The 22,005-nt window shown below is 43.3% G+C and overlaps 1 protein-coding gene across 3 annotated transcripts in view; it reads left to right on the top strand.

Annotated features, from left to right (window-relative positions):
• Positions 1-22,005, top strand: part of LOC132576491 (cystine/glutamate transporter-like) — a 51,294-nt gene that overhangs the window by 7,045 nt on the left and 22,244 nt on the right. Inside the window, exons 1-3 of one of the 3 annotated variants that reach the window (XM_060245668.1) lie at positions 4,128-4,216; positions 10,221-10,511; positions 19,936-20,062. In XM_060245668.1, the coding sequence (XP_060101651.1) occupies positions 10,316-10,511; positions 19,936-20,062 (323 nt within the window). In that variant the 5' untranslated portion in view covers positions 4,128-4,216; positions 10,221-10,315. Of the gene's footprint in view, positions 1-4,127; positions 4,217-10,220; positions 10,519-19,935; positions 20,063-22,005 lie in introns of those variants that run through there. The other 2 variants (XM_060245667.1, XM_060245669.1) reach the window with 2 other exon arrangements.

Raw genomic sequence — 22,005 nt, 5'->3', positions numbered from 1 at the left:
AAAATCTCCAGGAATTTCTCACCAACTTGGAACCAGCAACACTAAACAAGACTGGCCCCCAATAAGTTCTCCCTCAAAGTCCAAAAAAGGCCTAGCAAGGGCCTCCTCCTCCTCCTCCTTTTAATGAAAGAACTAAGGTTGGTTGTGTTTTACTGACAGAAGCAAACTTGATTGCCTAGCAACAGCTACTGCCTAGTAGCTTCCCCAGTGACCCAATCCTCGTCTGTCTTGGGGCCAGCAAGTTGTCTTGATTGGCAGTTCACAGGCCAGTGGCTGAAGTGGCACACATCACAGCCAATAGGAGAGCTGGAAAATACAAGGACATTAGGGGTGTGTGTGTGTATAAGATAATCATGGCTACAACTACAGAGCAATCTAAGCATACACCGCTTAACTACATTGAAATTATAGAGCTTAGAAGGATGTAAGTCTGTTTAAAATTGCACTGACACCTGCCATGGTTTTGTCTAACCTTTTTTAAAAGTGCTGCTGTTGAATGCTCCCATGGCATATGGGGAAATTCAGCAGTGATTTTTATTGGAGCTGAATTGGTCAAAGAAGCCAGAATTCCCAGGAATGTTGTTGCTTGATAAAATATCAAAACACTGTAGGGGATGTTTAGGCTTTTTTTTGTTTTCTTCTGCACAGCTAAAAAAACACTTGAGGGATGAGACAAAATATCTCCTTTTGTCCTTGAGGCTTAGTCCAACAAGGTCACTTTTTGAGTTCCACCATCAAAGAGGAAGGTCATGGGGTTCATAAGCGAAAGGGCAGCAATTCTGGAACATCTGGATCACATGGTGGTACTCTTACAATGCAGTCCTAAGCATAGTTGTACCCTTTTCTGTTAATGAGTTTAGAAGGTATTACTCTGTTTGGGATTGCACTCTTAGTTGGCTGTCCTTAGCGAGAAAGCAGGATAGCAATTTTCACAACTTCCCCAAATTCCATTGGCCGTTTATGATTTTTAGTAGGGGCTCAAGTCTGAGAACTGAACTCTTGGATTCAAAAGTTAGGTGTAGTGGTTTGGTGTAGTGGTTAAGTGTGTGGACTCTTATCTGGGAGAACCAGGTTTGATTCCCTACTCCTCCACTTACAGCTGCTGGAATGGCCTTGGGTTAGCCATAGATATTGCAGGAGTTGTTCTTGAAAGGGCAGCTGCTGTGAGAGCCCTCTCAGCCCCACACACATCACAGGTGTCTGTTGTGGGGGGAGAAGATATAGGAGATTGTAAGCCACTCTGAGTCTGATTCAGAGAGAAGGGCAGGGTGTAAATCTGCAGTCTCTTCCTCCTCCTTTTCCTTCTCCTGAGCCAGGCAGCTCAGGAGTGAGAACATGTTCCTACAACACAAAGTTGTTCCATGGCTCACTTCGACCCATTAAAAGTATTGGTAATGACCTAAATGGCATTGATAGAAGTGAGGAAAACAAGTATGTGGGACAAGACTTGTTCATCCATGACCCCCAGACTGTAGAGAGCTCCCACTCCCCAAGAGTTTCTCATACCTACCCCGTTGCAAGCCTTCCAAAAAACATATGCAGGTTGTTTTGTTCCATTTAAACCCCCTGATTATTCAGTGTTGGTTTAAATCTGTAATGTTGTTGACTTGTTATTGGCAACTGTTGATTTGATCCTTGGTGATCATTTTACTGCTTCTGGTTTCTCACTGCCTTTTATGAAGGTGTTATACTTCTCATTGTTAGTTCTCATTTTATCTTGCCTTTTATTCCATGTTATGAGCTACTGTGGCTATTAGTTTCTAGCTGTAACGCAGGGTACAAGTCTTGCCAAGAAAAAGATAAACTCTTTGGGAAGACTCATGAATTGTGCCAGACCTTTTCATTGCAGGTCTTTCCTCTGCTCTTTCCCAAGGAACGTGGAGTGAACATAAGCTTGACAGCTCCAGGTTGGAAAATTCCTAGAGATTTTGAGGATGGAGTCTGGGGACAGTGGGGTTTTTGGTGGTGAAGGACCTCAGAAGGTAGGGTTGCCAATCCCCAGGTGGAAGCAGGGGATCCCTGGGTTTGGAGGCCCTCCCCTGATTTCAAGGTCATCAGAAAGCAGGAGTGGGGGGAAATGTCTGCTGGGCATGCCATTATTCCCTATGTGGAGACCAATTTCCATAGGATATAATGGAGAATTGATTTGTGGGTATCTGGTGCTCTAGGGGGCTGTTTTTGAGGTAGAGGCACCAAATTTGCAGCATAGCATCTGATGCCTTTCCTCAAAACACCCTCTAAGTTTCAAAAGGATTGAATCAGGGGGTCCAATTCTATGAGCTCCCAAAGAAGGTGCCCCTATTCTTCATTATTTCCAATGGAGAGAAGGCATTTAAAAGGTGTGCAGTCCCTTTAAATGTGATGGCCAGAACTCCCTTTGGAGTTCAATCATGCTTGTCACTGCCTTGCTCCTGGCTCCACCCTCAAAGTCTCCTGGCTCCACCCTCAAAGTCTCCTGGCTCCACCCCAAATGTCCCCAGATACTTTCTGAATTGGACCTGGCAATCCTATCAGCTGGAACGGTGAACAGGACATCAGGCATAAGCAAGTCTATGGGAGGCTACATGGCACTGGAGTTCTGTGATTGGATCTTCTGGTATCTTTTAATCCTAAAAAGCAGCTGCAGCGGGAGGGGAAAATATGGTTTGAAGAAGCCACAGCACTGGAGAAGAGTAAATGTCTGTCATATTGTTCCCTCAATAGGAAATGTCACCCCCTCCCCCCAAAAAACACACACCACATATTGCTTTAAGTGCTGGGAGGGGGGAAAGGTACAGTATGGGTGAGGTCAGACGTTCAGAAAATCCTGCTTCGGGCATGAGTGGAGTCCAGAAGCATGTCGGATTTTAAGCAGTTGTCCAAACGTCAGCATCTGCGAATGGTGGTTAGCTCGTTGGAGTCCCGCGTTGAGACAACTGGGGCGCGGACTAATTTGATACTGCTTTAAATCCGGAACAAAATTCTTCTGACAGTTCCTGAGCGGAATTTCTCTGTTTGAATGCTCCATCGTTGGTGACTCGTCAGAAGCACACCACCGCTTCCCATCCAAAGCCCCCTGCAAGTGATATCACTGCGCCAGTGAATGAGCGAGTGAATGTTGGCTCGATAAATCGTTTACTCACCCCTATGTCCAGAAACAAAACTCGCTTTTGAAACTAGATGTGAACTAGATGTGAACTGATTTGAATTCCTGGGGTTTTTTCTGCACGCGTAGTGCTCGTGCTGGAAAAGTAGTGCCAACGGACTAGCAAAACTGTTAGTGATCCGACCCATTTAAAAGCGACGCGCATCCCTGCCCTCGAGAACGAGGTCATGGTGGATGTGCGAGGTCTCTCGTGGAGAAGGGAGGAGACGCTGGATCTGCTCGATAGTGCAGATAGCGGGCATCACTGCGCCTGCGCTAATACAGAAACGAGGTCCGGTAGAGCACTCTGATCGACCAGCGACAGGACCCACATGGGATAGAATGGGAGCCTGGCTGTTGTCTGATCAGAAAATTGGTTGTGCGGATTATAATAGAGGAGCATTGCAGATGGATTTAATGGTGAGTGTGACTGCACCCTATGGACACCTATTCTTTTTCTCTGCCAATACACAAAGCCATGAAATCCAGGAACCTGGTGAGGTCAGGACCTTGGGTGACCCACTGAAGCTACAGGTCTGCAGGGGATGTTAATAGTAGGTGCAATTCCACTGGCTTGCTTAGTGCAAATATAATACATTGAATGCCTGCAGACCATGAGGATGGCAATGAGAAGGGGCTCTCTTGCACATGTTACAAATCCCCAAAGTAACTTTTGAATTCAGAAGTCCTAGAATCTTGGTATTGCTTGCATTTTAGGAATGCCTGAAGGATCTTATCTAGTATCTTTGGTGAGTTTCTGGGGAACACCACACTTTTAGGGGAAATGTTTCAAAACCATTGCTTTAGAAAGATTCTTGCTTGTGTGCTTGTGCTTGCTTACAAAGAGCTCTGTTATCCTGCTAATCTGCCCCAACTAAAGCTCTTGCATTCCTTGCTTACTTTTTTTCCTTTAGAGAAGTTCATATTTTTCTTGAGCTTCCTCACTCTGTTTGAAGAAGAGTTTTGTGAAGTTTGATTTCCCACTCCCTCCATTCTCATCAACAGATATTGGCTGAATGAGAAGACATTCATGGCTTTGCTCTGTGGGGCTAGCAACTCTGTTTCAAAGCATGGAATACATTTAACTTTGAGGTAAGTTCCTCCCTGTTTATGAGCTGTCTCTAAGTTTAGTGAAAGTCTGCCACTCATCACTTGCTGTAAGGGAAGGCATGATGTTAGCAAACGAACAGGTTGAGTCTCCTTTTGCATGGTTTGATGTAGGACAGAAGCATAAGAAGGAAGCAAATAGGGTTGCCAAATCTGGGTTGAGAAATTCCTGGAGGTTTTGGGGTGGACCCTGGGGAGGCCAGAGTTGGGGAACAGAGGTTCCTCATTGGGATATAATGGCAGAGAGTCCACCCTCCAAAGCACCCATTTTCTCCAGAGGAACCAGTCTCTGTAGTCAGGATATCTGTTGTAATTTTGGGAGATCTCCAGGCCTGACCTGGAGGTTCCACAATACAACATTTTTCACCCCTTTCATTATTTTCAACAAACAATTCAGTCTCAGAGATGACCCTCATGAATAATGTTCATCTCTGAGACTGAATTGTTTGTTGAAAATAAGTTATTTTGAACCTCTTGTTACAAAATACTGTTGGTTTCTATGTCCAAGTGGCATTACATGTTTTTGCATGCCTGCGTGCATGTCTCAGTGGCTTAGCCACTGCCGCTGGCTGCTTTTGTGTATTGTTTTCAAACAGAATATACAAAGTGTGTGCATCTGTGTGCATCTTTTAAGATTCAAACTAGCTTTGACTGTTGACATAAATTTAATATATTGTGATTTAGATACAAGCAATTTTGTCATTATTGAACTGAGAGCATTCTTGGCTAGATATTTTTTGCATTGTGGCTACTCATATGCCAGAAGTCTTTTTGTTTAGTACTGTCCTGGAGGTTGGCAACCCTACATTTACTGTGGCATAAGCTGTCATGTGTCATCAAAGCCCACTTAGTCAACTGCACAAGGCAAACAGTGACATAAAGGGTACCTGATGGAAATGGCCTTTAATCCATGAAAGCCCAATGAAGGAAGGAATCACTGGCTTTTGCTACGTGCCAGAGGTCCATTGGGTGATTGGGACTAGGCTGCAAACCCTTTGCCTGTGGAGGTGTTGGGAGGAAACCAGCTCAGTCCCAACCACTGGCACAAAGAAGGGGCAGACTGACAGGCAGCTTGCTTCCCCCTTCCAGCCAGAAAGAACATTCTGTTCAAATGTCGGGTAGCCCAAGGACTGCTGAGATGAGGACGCTTTGGTCACTAGTTAAAGGTCCAACGTCTGCTGAGTCATTTTGTTTTGCATTGCATTTAATCTGTTTATCAGATCATTTGATCAAAAGCCAGAGGATGAATCTTTAAAAACTAAGAATGTAACAAATTTCAGGTAAGAAGTGAGGAACAGAAGTAAATAATAGAATAGAGCTCAAAGGGGCCATACAGGTCATCTAGTCCAACCCTTTGCTCAATGCAGGATCAGCCTAAAACATCCCTAAGAAGTGTTCTCCATTTGCTACTTGAAGACTGCCAGCTCACCACCTCCTGAGGCTGTTGATTCTACTGCTGAAATACTCTAATTTCTTCTCCTAATATCCAGCTGGTATCTTTCTGCCTGTAATTTAAATTAATTTTTGCAAGCCCTCTCCTCTGCTGCCTACAAGAACAGCTCCCAATCCTCCCCTAAGTGACAGCCTTTCAAATACTTAAAAGAGAGCAATTATGTCCCCCCTCAACCTTCTCTTCTCTAGACTGAACATTCCCAAGTCCTTCAGCCTTCAGGCCCCTGATCATCTTCTGTACCTGCTCCATTCTGTCAAAATGCTATTAATGTTGATGCTGTCTCTGATACTTAATCATATTTATAATGGTTTTGTGCATGTTTTGTATGTATAAAGTATAATTTTTAATATTAATAATACATTTCATTGATTATTTTTAAAGGATGTCACAAGATGCTTAGTGATTTTAGTTGTAGATGGCTGATAAAACACCTCTGCAATATAAGTGTGCTAGTCCTTAAGATGTCACCCATAGACATTTAGGGATTTTTTGAAACTATAAAAGACAGTTATGGCTGGCTACCCCTTTCAGAATTAACTGCAAAATTTTAAAATTTGACTCCAGTTATCAGATAGGCAGCATTGATGTGCAAATGATTGATGTGCAAATGATCAAAGAACTTCATGGAATTGCTTGGAACTTTTCTCCAGATCTAAACTGATGATTGTTTGAAGGACAGAGGGGAATGGTCCTTTGAATGAAGAGGAGAGAGGCAGAAAGACAGACTGATGACTGTAACTACTCAATGTAACCCAAGACTAACATTGACATGGCCACCATACTGTTTCAGTTTCAGTTTATTTCAATTTATATCCCGCCCTTCCCACCAAAGTGGCTTAGAGTGGCTTACAACACATAAGAACTAACATAGGTTTTAGATTTAAAATACAACAAATTACACCGTTAAAACAGTAAAATGGTAAAACATATAAAACAAGCGATCTATCAGAATACTACACTGCAATCTTCTATAGAGTTTCCAATGCCAGTTAGTTATAGGCCAGCCGGAAAAGGGCTGTCTTACAGGCCCTGCGGAACTAGCCAAGGTCCCGCAGGGCCCTCACCTCCTCCGGCAGCTGGTTCCACCTGTTGTCTGTTGGAACAAGACAAGCCTTAGTTGTCTCTCTTTGTCCTGTTGAAGTTCATGAGTGCAACTCTATGTGCACCTGTGTCTTGAGTGCATCAGCCTCAGGTCAAAATTTAGCAATGTTAAGTGCCATTGATTTGAGTAAATTTGTATTAATCTCTTTTCACTTGTATCATGAACACAGAATTTAGGTTTGATGGATTTGGGACAGTAGCTGAAATTCAGATTGGGTTCATGGCATTGGGGAAAGGGTGTTAACTCTTTGTCCTTGCTCAATTTACCCAATCAATTCCAGCCTTCTTTAATCCTCATTAGGAGAGGAAGACAGGTGCCCTTCATGTTCTTATATTTATTTTTCTATCTGTGGTTTTTTGACGGAGGGAAAGGGGAGGAGAATAACATCCTTTCCCCTATATCACAGCCTTCATCCATATCTTACTGTCCATCAGCTTCTCTTTAACACTAAACTGCACAACTGGTCACGGATCTATAAAAAAGTAGTCCCTTGTGCAAGCACCAAGCCATTACTGACCCATGGGATGACGTCACATCATGACGTTTTCTTGGCAGACTTTTTGTTACAGGGTGGTTTGCCATTGCCTTCTCAGCAGTCCTTGGGCTACCCAACATTGCCTTCCACAGCCTTCCCCATGAGCAAGCTGGGTGCTCATTTTACTGACCTCAGAAGGATGGAAGGCTGAGTCAACCTTGAGCCGGATACTTGAACCCAGCTTCCACCAGGATCAAACTCAGGTTGTGAGGAGAGCTTGGACTGCAGTACTGCAGCTTACCACTCTGCACCACGGGGCTTCTCATAGATCTATAGCGACATCTATAGCAACATTAGTTTAGCATTATAGCTTTAGTGTTTCTTCATTCTATGCTCACTGCTCCTGAAGCATCATTTGGAAGGCACTTTTTTCCAGCTCTGTTAACAAGCTCAGAAATTGTGGTGAAGTCTGGTGAGAATAGCTGTAAATTAGTATAACATGTTTTGTAAAGGAGCAAGGCAGATGAGAACCAACAAGCAACAGCAGTGAACAAGGATCTGCTTTGTAACTGTGTTTATACCCAATGCGTGTGGAATATTAGTAAGTCGGCCTGAAGGATTAACATATCTGCATTTAAACCTTTTATGGAAGGGAATTCAACTAAAAATCAAGGCAGATTTCCTATCCAATATATTACATTATGCTAAAAGCGACATCACTATGATAAAGGTGAGATAGGAGTGGTAATATTTCCCCTTAGGACGTTATGGTCACTGGATTCCACATTTTTTAATCCACTGACTTCTAAACATTTCTGGGTGAGAATGTTATAAAACCATGCAGCACTTTTTTTTGAGCAGGAACACAGTTCCAGTTGGCTTGGCATCACAGGGGGTGTGGCCTCATATGCAAATGAGTCCATGCAGGGCTTTTTCTAGAATAAAAGCCCTGAAACCATGACTGCAGTTTAATAAGTGATGTGTACATAGAAAGGTTTACATACACAGGACTTCAGTGTCCTCTTCTGCAATTGGACTGTGGTGTAAGCAGTCAGTGGGGAAATCCCTCTCCCTTTCTGGGTAGACAATTTCTTGTCCATTGCTTTGATCCACCGGTCACCTGCTGGTCTCAGAGTCCCCTACCCTACTTACTTCAAGGGCAAGGCAATAGGGCATGCATGCATGAGATGCCATAGCCATATAAATTTACTGGGAACCCCATACAGGGGTGGGGGGGAGTCCTTGTCCACAGCACATCTGCAATTGGAGAGCAGCCAACAGTAATGCATTCATAGATGCCTACACAAATATTGTGTGCCAATGTTAAGTTCTTTAGCAGTAGAATAGCATATACAGATGTGTGAAGTAGTCTCATTGGTCCACCTGGCTTCATATGTTTCAGTCTGATTGGCAATCACTTCCCAAGGCTTTGCACTTGGACCTTTCCCTGAATTTGTAGCCACTTTAACTGGAAGTACTAGAGACAGAAACTTCTATGTGCAAGCCATGTGTTCAGCCACTGTGCTGAGAAAGTAGAAAGTCTCGACCAGCTAGTCTCACAATATCATCATTATTTTTTTCTAAGCACATTCTACACATTGATCAGATGACAGATTGTTGTTTCTGTTCTAGTGTAGTGGTTTCAGGCTTTTGCCCACTACAAAGGTCACAGTCGAGTCCTGAATGGATTGCATGTATTTAAAATTCTCTGCTGGATTGTGGCACAGTAATGACTGTCAATGGATTTGAATACAACTATCATCATAGCCAATATTACATGTTAATGAAGGGAACAGAAAAATCAACATTTTAAAAATGATAAATGGGCTCACTTTATTATGTTGCAGAGTCCTAGATACAAAATGAACATAAGAAGCAGCAATACATCCTATTAATAATGGCATTGGTTCGATTGTGATGGATAGACATGTTGGCGATTCTCTCCTCTATCCAGAGCAGTCCCTGATGAGAATTAATTACTGACATGATATCTAAAAACTGTGTTTAATTTTTAATGATTCCAAAAATTGGATTTAACACTTAAAGCTGATGAAAAGATCAAAACAATTGCATATAATGCTCCTGTGGGCTCCTCCATTAGGCACAGCAGGCCTAGTGCCTAGGGCCATAGAAATGGTTTAATTTCTTTTTCTCACATCAGAAAAAATGAAAAGCTTAGGGTCCATGAACATCTATTAAGTTTTGCCTAAAAATTATATCAAAAATTAATTTTAATATTGATGTTATTATGGGGGGGACCCACAAAGGTCCAAATGTTTAGGGACCACAAAAGCCACAATGTAGTCCTGCTTGCTACTTGGACATTTTACGATGCACAATAACATGAGGTAAGTAGTGCCTACATATTTAGTTACTACATTAGGGACTTCTTATGCTACTGTGTTCAGTTTGCAAATGAAGGATCCTGGAGAGACCAATAGGGTGGATTGCTGCCCACATAAGGGCATGTGTTTAACTGAGGCCAGATGGTTATAAGGAGTGGTGTTGCCTGTTTGTGTTCAGTTCTGCTCTTGTTCAATAAATGTTCTTGCTTACTTCAGGCTGGCTGAACTCACTGTATAATAAACATATCCTTGAAAAGGATACCCATATACAGAAAACTTGTACCCCAGGGACCAGTGTATAGTAGAATCTTTCTCCTTGACAAGCTGGCTTTCTACAGGATTTATTTTGAGTCTCTGAGCTTGACTGGGGAGAAATCAGGTGAAAACTGGTTTGTGGGACAGAATGTGGGAGAGGACTGGTGGGAGAAGAGACGGTTAAGCACACTACCAATATCCATTAGCATGGTGATATGAATAAGGGTCTATTATTTCATTAGATTTATATCCCACCCTCCCCTGTGAGCGGGCTTTGAAATCACTATGTAGTTAAATCCTCAGTGTCATTTTACAAAGCTAATTACACCAGGTATTCTGATTTCTCTTTTTAAATACAGATTGACTGGGGACCAGGGAGAACATTTACGGTAGCTCAAGTCCCACCTCAACTCCCAAGAACGTTTGACACCTGAACACTCAACTCCCACCAGTCATGGGGAAGTCTAAGAAGAAAGAGGAGGCTGTCTTTCTGAGGAAAAAGATCACCCTTTTGAGGGCTTTCTCACTCCTCATCGGCAGCATGGTGGGCAGTGGCATTTTCATTTCCCCCAAAGGTGTGCTGAAAAACTCTGGCAATGTGGGTCTCTCCTTGGTCATCTGGTTTGGCTGTGGGATCCTTTCTATGTTTGGTGCGTGGTGAGTTTCTTTTCCCTCTCCTTCTTTTAGTTGTTGGTAAATGTAGTGACTGAAAAGCAATCCTGTCCAAAGCAAAGCCTTCCTTTTGCTTGCCACAGAAACAGAAATCTCTAATCCTAAACTGATGAAAAGTTGCATCAATGGCACAGTAGCCGTAAGTAAGCAAGTCAGCTTCATGTGAGTCAAGTAGTTAAGAGTCAGTGTGTAGGCTTAAAGTCTTACTGGACCGTATACCCTCTCTGACATATAGAGCCACCCCACCTCCAACCCTTTCCTCCCTATCCTTCCGATATAACTTATATCCAGGAATCACCATGTCCCACTGATGCTCCTCATTCCACCAAGTTTCTGAAATTCCCACAATGTCTATGTTTTCTCCCAACACTAAACATTCCAACTCACCAATTTTACTTCGAACACTTCTAGCATTTGCATACAAACATCTATAATTTCCCAGGCAAGCTAGGCCCGCAACCTTCCTCCTGCTGCCTTGAGACTTTGGCAGACAGTCCATACTGTTTGTCACCATCTCAGTGGACAACTCTGATCCATTACCCGGTAGAAAAGTAACAGCTAACCCTTCATCTCTAGGAGATGAGTCCTCCCAAACCAGAGACATTTCATCTCCTGTCGGCTTTCCCCCAAGATTTAGTTTAAAAACTGCTCTGCCACCTTTTTGATTTTAAGCGCCAGCAGCTTGGTTCCATCTGGGGACAAATGGAGACCGTCTCTTTTGTACAGCTCCCGCTTGTACCAGAAAGCATCCCAGTGCCTAACAAACTTAAACCCTTCCTCCCTACACCATCGTCTCATCCACACATTGTGCCTGTCTCTCCTGCCCTGCACGTGGAACAGGTAGCACTGCTGAGAAGGCTACCTTGGAGGTCCTGGCCTTAAGTCTCCTGCCTAGCAACCTAATTTTTTCCTCCAGGACCTCATAACTGCATTTCCCCACATCGTTGGTGCCAACATGCACCATGACCACTGGCTCCTCCCCAGCACTGTCTATCAGCCTATCTACTACACACGTAATGTCCGCTACCTTCGCACCAGGCAAGCAAGTCACCATGCGGTTAGTACGTGGTTTTGCCACCCAGCTGTCTACTTGCCTAAGGATCGAATCACCAACTACCAATACCCCCCCCTCTCTCCCTGCCCAGGGATGGTTCCTTGGCGTGAAAGGATACCCACTCACCAACTGAAGAAGAGGTCCGTTCTGAGGGTGCATTCCCCTTATCCTCAGCCCGGTGCCCTGTTCCCTCTCGACCCTCATGGCCCCTGGCAGCAACGGGGCTACCACATTCAGAGTGGGGCTCATCTAATACGTCCCCGAGAGTCTTCCCCGAGTGCCTAACTGACTGTCTCTGCTTCTCCAGGTCAGTCACCTCGGCCTCAAGGGTACGAACTCATTCCCTGAGGACTAGGAGCTCCTTGCAGCGAGCACACACCCAAGACTTCTGTCCTATGGGCAGATAGTCATACATGTGACACTCAGTGCAAAACACTGGAAAGCCCCCACCCCCCTGCTGGCATTCTACCTTCATGATAGCTTTTTTTTTTAAAAAAAAATCCTGTTTGTTTATGTGGCTCCCCTTCTGGAGTTCAACTTGTCTTACTGGCATCAGTTGAATCCATTCCTGGTTCAATCAGGTCTAGTCACAATGACATGCCTTAGTTATATCTAGATTGAATTATTGCAATGCACTCTTGTTCGGGCCACCCTTGAGGAGTGTTCAAAAGGTGCAGGTGGTGCAAAATATCGACGTGCTACAACATAAAAGAGAACTGTTTTAAAATGCTGTATAGATGGTATATGACACCTAAAAATTTAGCAAAAATGAACAATCAAGCTTCAGATAGGTGTTGGAAATGTAAAAAACATGAAGGTTCTTTCTACCATATGTGGTGGACTTGCGAAAAGGTGAAACAATTTTGGCTTATGAGTCAACAAGAGATTTCGAAAATCTTGGGATATAATATTAAGAGAGCACTGGATGTCTTTCTGGTGGGATTACAAATGGAAAGCTTTCGGAAGCGAGATAGGACATTGTTGTGGTATTTGCTTTCAGCTGCAAGAACATTGTATGTGCAAATGTGGAAGCAAGACAAAATACCTGAAAAATGGGACTGGGTCTTAAAAGTACTAAACTGGAGTGAAATGGACAAACTGACTGTAATTTGGAGAAATTCAAAGAAGACTGGAAGAAATTTCAAAACTATGTGGAGATACAATGGAAAGTGAAGAGACATAGGGTGCGTTCAGACGTACCATTAGTGGTGACACAGCTCCGTCTCGCTGATGGATTAAATGTGTTCATTCAGACATCCACATCTGGTAATCAAGCGTAATCCAGGGTCATCCCAGCTTGCTGTGCCTCAATGCTGCATTAATTTGACAGCGCAGAAAGTCCGGCCCTTTTTCAAAAAAGCGGCACAAGATTGGCTTTTTCCTGTTTGGACAGCTCATGCGCAATACTGCCCCTTGGAATGTTTACTGCCCCTCCCACTTTTTTTTTTTAAAAAAAAGCCCCAGCAGACATGCGCATTGCCAGATCATCCGGGAATCTGAGGTGACGCTTCTGCTTCTCCAATCAACACAGGATCGGAGGGTGGGGTGGGGAATGTTATCCCACTATTCAGAACAGGGGAAAAAATCTTTTTTTTCAATGTGGAGGATTTCCAGATATCATTGTCACTGCCAATTTCTAGAAAAGTAATTCCTGGCAGTTCCTTTGTTTGAATCAGCAACATTAATTCCAGAAACTTTCTCCCCTTCCCCCCCTGCCTCTGAAGCAATGTTTGATTTCCCACCTCCAAACAGTTGGGCGCATGTTCAATGGACCCCCCCCCCTTCCAGAAATCACCATCTGATCACACATGCTCCAAGAAAAGAGCGTGATAGTATTGGATGTCTGATCGCTCAACAACAGAATGAGTTGCATTCTTGGATGCTCATCTGAATGGCCCTGTATTGAATCAATATTCAGCAGTTCAAATTTGAGCGCTACACACCCGCTTTTAATGGTATGTCTGACTGCACCCATTTAGTTGGTTTTGATAACATTTATTGAACTTTTAAAGAGAAAAGAAGAACTGTGATTATTGATATTTGATTTAACATGTAAAATTAGATAAATAAGAATTAAGAAGAGGATAAAGCTTAGCAATCATATTTGAGTTAAGGGTAATTTTTAGTGAAGATTCTATAACTGTGAATTTTACCTTTAGAATGTTTTTAATATGTTTTAAATACCAGCGGAGGTCATCAATTAGAGGGGGGGGGGAGGAAAATTTGTAATGTATTGGCTGATTATTTGTGGGTCTTGATAGAAGTATATTTTTCAATATATTGCAAAAATAATAAAAATTTGGTTTACACACAAAAAAAGTACAGGTGGTGCAGAACACTTTGTCTAGAGAGCATGCATCCCTGATTACAGCAGTTACACCCAATTCAAGGTGTTGGTTTTGACCTTTAAAGACCTACATGGTTTAGGGTCAGGGTATTTGAAGGACCATCTCTTCTGCGAATTAAGAGCACATTGAGAGGACCTCCTGACTATCTCACCAATCAAAGATACTCTTTTGATGGGTACATAAAAGAGAGAGTCTTTTTAGTGGCAGCCCCCCCTCTCCCAAATAACTAAGGAGGTGCGCCTGGCCCACTCACTTTTGATCCTTCGGGAACAACTGAATAATTTATTGAGGACTGCATTTAATTAAAGCAGTCCTCAATTGTGGTTTTAAATTTTAGTTAAAGTTTAAATACTATTTTTATGGTTTTTAATGTCCTTTATATATCTTTTATTAATATTGTTACCTACCTTGAGCATTACAGGAGGAAAGGCAGCTGATAAATATTTTAAATAAACAAATAAAATTGTTAAGAAATGAAGGCTCCAAGAATCTTTATAAGACCTTTGGTGCATTACATACTGTCTTGGGCAAGACAGAAGTGTTGTTTTGCTTGTATTGACTAGAATAAAACACTATACTAAAGATACAAAACTGAGGCTGTGGTCTGCCTCAGATTAGTGGTGTAGGGACAGTTATATTCATAGGTGTAATCAGAAAGCTGATGTAACTGCACTGCCCCCCTTTTCACAGCCACTGCCTTGGTTTGGCCTTGAACCTGAGCAGACAAAGTGAGTTAATGTGTAAACTACTATGAAGCAGGATCTTATCAGAATGCAGCCTACAAGGGACCCCGTTCTATGTGATGCCAGTTCAAGTACTTTGATACACAGGATTCCCAGTCAGCAGCTTCCTTGGCTCAATGTATCCCTTCCCTACTATGATTCTTTGATATATCACAGTAAAACTGAAATCTAATCCTCCTCCAAATCAATGGCTTGCTGTTTATTTCAGAATAATTATGACATTTGGGAAGGAACAGATTGCTGCAAGTGGTATATTTGCACTATATTGTCATCTATTGGGCTATGCCTTGGTTAGCTCAACCTCCTTGCGGCTTCCTGTCTCCACCCGAGCTGTGCAAAACATTTTTTTCATTATTTGTGTTCTCTGAAATCTCATGACAGCAGCAGAGGGGAGGGGAGGAAAGAAAGATTGTGCACCTCCTGATGACACCTGGATTTTGGCCACTGTGTGACACAGAGTTGGACCAGATGGGCCATTGGCTTGATCCAACATGGCTTCTCTTATGTTTTTTACTCCATTTCTCCTCAGTTTTAAATTGCTGGGAAATATGCTAGACATACAGCAATGTAATATCGAATCAACCACTAGAGGGAGCCAAACATGCAGGAAAAAAAAGAATCCATAGGGACATATAAGTGACAAAAATAAGTGCAGAAGAGCCCACAGGTTCCATTTTTTAAAGAGAATATTTGCCTAGTATGCACAAAATGGTCTAATTAAGACATCACTTGAAACTATGGTCCAATGACAACTAAGTATGGTTAGTTGATTGTCTGAATGTAGGCCACTCCAGGATCTGAAGTTAGTTTATTAATCACAATTAGTTTTAACTATGGTTTGATGTGACATATGGAGAGTTATTAAAATGTGGAATTCACTGCCAGATGATGTACAAGAAGGTGGATTTATACTCTCCCCTTCACTCAGAGTTTCAGAGGGGCTTACAATTTCCTTCCCTTCCTCTCCCCACAGCAGACACCCTGTGAGGTAGGTGAGGCTGAGAGAACTGGTCTTTCAAGAACAGCTCTGAGAGAACTGTGACTGACCTAAGGTCACCTAGCAGGCTTTATGTGGAGGAATGGGGAATCAAACCCAGTTCTCCATATTAGCATCCACCACTCTTAATCATACACCAAACGGGCCACAGATGATAGTCACAGGAATAAACATTTTTAAAAGGGGATTAGATTCATGGAGGACAAGTCTGTCAGTGACTACTAGCCATGGTGACTGAGGGGAACCTCCACATTCAGAGACACTAATCCTCTAAATCTAGGGTTGCCAAGTCCTCTTTCTCCTGAAGTGGGGGACTTTTGTGCATGCACAACGCAATGATGTTACCCTGAAGTGACATTGCGCCGCTGCCACCCATGACCGCTCTAATCATTTCTGGGGAAAAACTATGGTTTTCTAGGACGCTCTAGCCATTTGGGAGGTTAAAACTCTATGGTACCTATGGTACCATAGAATTTTCCCTCCCAAAATGGCTAGAGCATCTGGGAAAACCATAGAGTTTCCCCAGAAACGCATAGAGTGGTTGCGCACAGTGGTGCCGGTGCGATGATGTCACTTCTGGGTAACATCATTGCGGCAGCGCCATAGGGGGAGGTTCCCCCTGCTGACCCAATGTGGGCTGGCGGGTTGGGGACCTCCCGGACAGGGGAACCCCAACCGGACCGGGGGCTTGGCAGCCCTATCTGAATCCCAAAGCCAGGAGGCAACATCAGGGAGAGGCCTAGGCCTCTATGCCATGTTGTTGCCTGCCCAGAGGAACTGGTTGTTGTTGTTATTATTATTGGTGGTAGTAGTTTATTTATATTCCGCCCATTCCCTCATAGGGGCTCAGAGTGGAGTACATCAAATATATGATAATAAAACAGACAATTAAAACCGCTAAAATCATAATAAAATCAGTTATAGCATTAAGCTCAGAAGCTAATCAGCACTTTACATATCATGTATTATGATGATATTATGATGTTACATAACCCACTGGCCCCTGTCAGTAACAACAGTCTGAATAATGATGAACTAGCAATGCTATATCAATAGCATAATTTTTCGGCACTGATGATGGTACGACATGATGGTACAGCAGGAGAGGCCAACCATTCTAACAAATGGACACCCGCTGCCTCATCCAAAAGCCTGGCAGAACAGCTCCATTTTAAAGGCCCTACGAAAGGCTAACAAACCAGGTAGGGTTCAGATCTCCATAGGGAGCTGATTCCATTAGGTCAGGGCCAGGACCGAAAAAGCCCTGGTAGAGGCAAGATGGCCATCTCTTGGGCTGGGGACAGTCAAAAGATCTTGGGAGGCCGAACAAAGCTACCTCCGGGGCATATATGGGGAGAGACGGTCCCACAGGTATGTAGGTCCCAGGTTGTGAGACAAGATGCTGAACTAGATAGATCATTGGTCTGGTTCTTCTTATGTTTTTATGTACAGAGCTCAAGACAGCTTGGTTCAAAATCTGGTTCAGATGTGGCTTCTTCCCCATTTGTCTTCTCCCAGTCTATAGAGAAATCAGCATTTGTTGAGGAAATCACAGTTTGAGTGATTGGCTATAACATGAAACCTGGTTTCACAAGCTAACTGTAGAAAAAATAAGCCAGAGTTTTGCAAAATATCTACCTGGACTCAAAAAGAGCTGGTGAGCCTTAGTAGCTGGACTAGGAGTCTTGTGTTCAAATTGTCACTGTCACTTGAAGGTAATTAGTATTAACATGAAGTAATTGCATTAATCGCTCTCTCGACCTAACTACCTAAAAGGGTTATTGTGAGAATAAAATGTAGGTGACCTTGCATTAGTCACTCTCTCAATCTACATCACAGGGTTGTTGTGAGAATAAAATGTCAGATGGGAGCACCACATACACTGCCCTGAACTCTATGTAGAGAAAGTGGCATAAAAATACAACAGGCAGTAGTAGTACTTTATATGGGTTATATTATCCTAGCCATTGCCATTGCTGGCAGCAGAGCAGATAAATATGTGGGAGCCCTGAAATAGTCAAGGCAGGCAGCAATAACAGAGATGTCTACCTGTAATACTATGGGCTATATTTGTGTTCCTTTTGGACTTCTGATGGGTAATGGTGGCAGGAAATTGGGCCTGGGGCAGATACCATTTTATGATATGGAAGACCAGGATTGATTTTGATCATTTAAAAGCTGATGTGATTTGGAGAAATGCCTTCCTTTTCAGTTCACCTTTCCAAAGGGGGCTACTCAAGTATTAACCTGCATGTGAAAAACTACCTGAAAAACCAAGCCAGAGGGATCTGGCAGATTAATCCTAGTTCTACAGGTATACCGCAAACACCCCAGAAACGGATGGATTAATTTCTGTTCTACAGGTGCACCACAAACTCCCAGTCACGTTTAATAATCCTTTTTATTCAAAGTCCTATAGAATCCCCATCTGCCTTGCAGGAAACAGGGCTGTACAAATTATTCGCTTTGCATGAGACGTCTAAAGCATCCAGTGGGCCTGGAGCTTAAGCTAAAAATAATACAGGCTAAGGCTGTAAGATAACCATTGGCCATATGGTGCTGTTGTGAATGTACATATGGAGGCATCATGGAATTGATTGCAGCCTCCAGGTTTATGTTCAGGTTGTCAATGTGCATCATTCAGCAGCTCTAGGTTTGGGCTTTGAAGCTCTGGGCAGGGTTGCAGAAATCCATGATTTCATTAATCCCTCTGAAGCCACCATTATCTCAGTGTAGGGGGAAAGTCAAGTACAGGTGCTTGACCTTGTCATTTCCCACCTACAGAGTTAACTGCAGATTTGGAAGAGCTATTTGAGCAATCAAGGAGGCATGGAGGAAAAATGAAATGCTTTCTCTCGGTGGGAGATCCTTCCCTGATAATCAAAGCAACTACATTGAGCTCCTGATCAGGTCTTCCAAAAGCCACCGAATTTAGTTCCAACTTGTCATGCTGCTCTGTGCTGTTTTGTACCATCTGGATCTGGAACTATAGATGGTGGTGGAAAGTGCCGCCAAGTCACAACAGACTTATGGGAATCCCACAGGGGGTTTCAAGGCAAGAGACATTCAGAGGTGGTTCGCCATTGCCTGTCTCTGTGTAACAGCTCTGGGTTTCCTTGGAGGTCTCCCATTCAAGGTTTTTTTTTTCCCCCTGAGGGAATGCAATGGAACAAAATTCTAAAAAACAAAAGTTTAAAAGTTCATGAGGGACACCGGGGGAGCATGATGTCACGTGATGGGGAGGGACGGTGGCTCAGTGGTAGAGCATCTGCTTGGGAAGCAGAAGGTCCCAGGTTCAATCCCTGGCATCTCCAAAAAAGGGTCCAGGCAAATAGGTGTGGAAAACCTCAGCTTGAGACCCTGGAGAGCCACTGCCAGTCTGAGAAGACAATACTGACTTTGATGGACCAAGGGTCTGATTCAGTATAAGGCAGCTTCATATGTTCATATGTTCAAAGCACGTGATGGCACAAAAATATTAAAATAAAATTTAAAAAATAAGATTTAAAAAAAGGGAAGGCCACTAAATTGCTTTAAAGTATAGGTAAATCCATAGCACATGAAAATAATAGTGTTTCAAAGTACTACATGTATTTTTCCTTCATTTCCCTCTTGAGAGTTCAGCATCTCTTTTTCCACACACAAAAAGCCCTGCTCCCATCCAAATACTAGTCAGAACCAAACCTGCATGGCTTCTAACATCTGACAAGACTGGGCTATCCAGGTCAGGGCAGAACTATAGATGCTCTAACGAAATAAGCAGAATCCTTGCAACAGCCCTCTGTGGTCACCCACACGTCCAGGCAAGGATTTGCACCTGGGCTATGTTTGGTGATCTGTACAGTACATTTTAGGATATGCAATAAGCATTAACTGGAAGTAAGAGTTTTTGTCAGGCAAGAGAGATTTTCACTAAACCATTGAGAGCCACTGTGACGAAGTGGTTAGGGTGTCAGACTAGGATCTGGGAGAGCCAGGTTTGAATCCCCACCCTGCCATGAAAGCTCACTAGGTGACCTAGGGCCAGCCACACTCTCTCAGTCTAACCTACCTCACAGGCTTGTTGTGAGGATAGAATGGAGGTGAGGAGACCAGTGCAAGTCACACTGGGTCCCCATTGTGGAGGAATGTGGGGTATAAATGAGGTTAATAAACTGCTGCTTTTTTTCTATCACCAAGACAACATGCCTTCAAAGTAACATCCAAGAAAAACTCCTTGAGATGATTTCCTGAAGTGCTTTTCTATCTGGATTCTTTCAGGTGCTTTGAGTTATGCGGAACTTGGCACACGAATCACAAAGTCTGGAGGTCATTACATCTACATCTTGGAGACCCTGGGCCCTCTGCCGGGGTTCCTCTTCCTGTGGGCTGAATACTTTGCTATAAGGTAAACTTTTCCTTCCGCAACCTGTCATAAATATAAGGGCAGAGAAGCTATGTACTGAAGCATTCTGTGCACATGTGTATATAAAATACATATTTCAGTGCTACCGAAAGAAAGTATAGAGTTCAAAACCAAAATATAAAAACTACTTTACACAGAGAGTGATTAAAACGTGGAATTTGCTGCCAGAGGATGTAGTGATGGCCATAGGAATAAACAGCTTTAAAAGGGGATTAAATAGATTCATGGAGGATAGGTCCATCAGTGGCTACTAGCCCTGGTGACTAAAGAGAACTTTTACATTCAGAGGCAGTCAGCCTCTGAATCTCAGAGCCAGCAGGCAACATCAGGGGAAGGCCTCGGCCTCTATGCCCTGCTGCCGGCCCTCCAGAGGAACTGCTTGACCGCTGTATAGGACAGGATGCTGGACTAGATGGACCATTGGTCCGATCCAGCAGAGCTCTTTTTATGTTCTTATGATGTAATGTATTGCTAGCAATATTGGCAACTTTCTTTCTATAACTAGCAGGACAATGTGAATGGGCTGCCTTAACTCTACTTATGCCAACTGTGCCCATTGGGCACAACAGCATGATTTGCAAAGAGAGTGCTGAATAAGTAGCTCCTCTGCTTTAAAAATGTGGCATCCAAATTTGATATGCAGTTATAAGATTGCCAGGCTCCAGGTGGGCTCATTCCAATTACAGGGCCTCAAAAGAGTACTGTATTGTTATTTTTTTATTGGAGGACAAGTCAGGGCAGTAGTGAAGAAAATTAATAATACAGGACTCTTCTGAGGCCCTGTAACTGGAATGAGCACACATTCAGTGCAATCCTAAAGAGAGTTACACTAGTCTAAGCCTATTCATTTTAATGGGCTTAGACTGGAGTAAGTCTCTTTAGGATTGTACTGTTTAAATCCTTTCACGAGGATCCATTGGAGGGCAAGTCAGGGAGGTAGTGACAAAAAATAGCAACACAGAACTCTTTCCAGGCCCTGTAGTTGGATTAAGCACACTTTAAATCCTTTCACAAGGATTCAGTGGAGAGCAGGGAGGTAGTGACAAAAATAACAATACAGAACTCTTTCTGGGCCTGTAATTGGAATGAACACACTTTAAATACTTTCACAAGGAACCACTGGAGGGCAAGTTGGGGAGTAGGGCTGCTAAACCCCCAGTCCGGGTGGGGGTTCTCAACCCACCAGCCCACATTGGGCCGGCAGGGGAACCTCCCCCTGCAAAGCTGGCGTGATGACATCACCCAGAAGTGACGTAATCAAAATGGCGGCGCCCATGTGGGGCCGCTATTTTGATGACATCACTTCCAGGTGACGTCATTTCGTCACACATGGGGAGGTATGATGAAAAATAACAATATAGCCTGCAGGTGGGACCTGAAGATACCCCTGAATTACAACTGATCTCCAGATAACAGAACTCAGCTTGCCTGGAGAAAATGGCTGCTTTGGAGGGTGGCCTATGTATTTTTACCCTGCTTTTCAGCCTCCTCCCCCACAAATCTCCAGGAATTTTCAAACCCACGGCAACCTATGATGTATGCCATTTGACAGTAATTGATAGAAGTTATACACTCAGTTTTAGTATTGGACAATTATCAAACTATTGTTTACTTAAATCAGCCTATCAGTGTCTGGTTTCTGATAAGACTGGCTGGACTGTTCTTGGGTAGAGAGAGGCCTTTCTAAAAACCTGCTACCTGTGATTCTCATAGACAAGAAATGCCAAGGAGCGAATCTGAGACCTTCTACGTGCAAAAATGTACTTGGCCTGTGATTAGGGTTGCCAAGTCCAATTCAAGAAATATCTGGGGACTTTGGGAGTGGAGCCAGGAGACGTTGGGGCGGAGCTAGGAGCAAGGGTGTGACAAGCATAATTGAACTCCAAGGGAGTTCTAGCCATCACATTTAAAGGGACAGCACACCT

Source organism: Heteronotia binoei, chromosome 8 (genome assembly GCF_032191835.1).
Source record: "Heteronotia binoei isolate CCM8104 ecotype False Entrance Well chromosome 8, APGP_CSIRO_Hbin_v1, whole genome shotgun sequence".
NCBI classification, from domain to species: domain Eukaryota; kingdom Metazoa; phylum Chordata; class Lepidosauria; order Squamata; family Gekkonidae; genus Heteronotia; species Heteronotia binoei.
The sequence above is the reverse complement of the archived record's forward strand: the minus strand, read 5'-3'. Positions and strand labels throughout refer to the sequence as shown.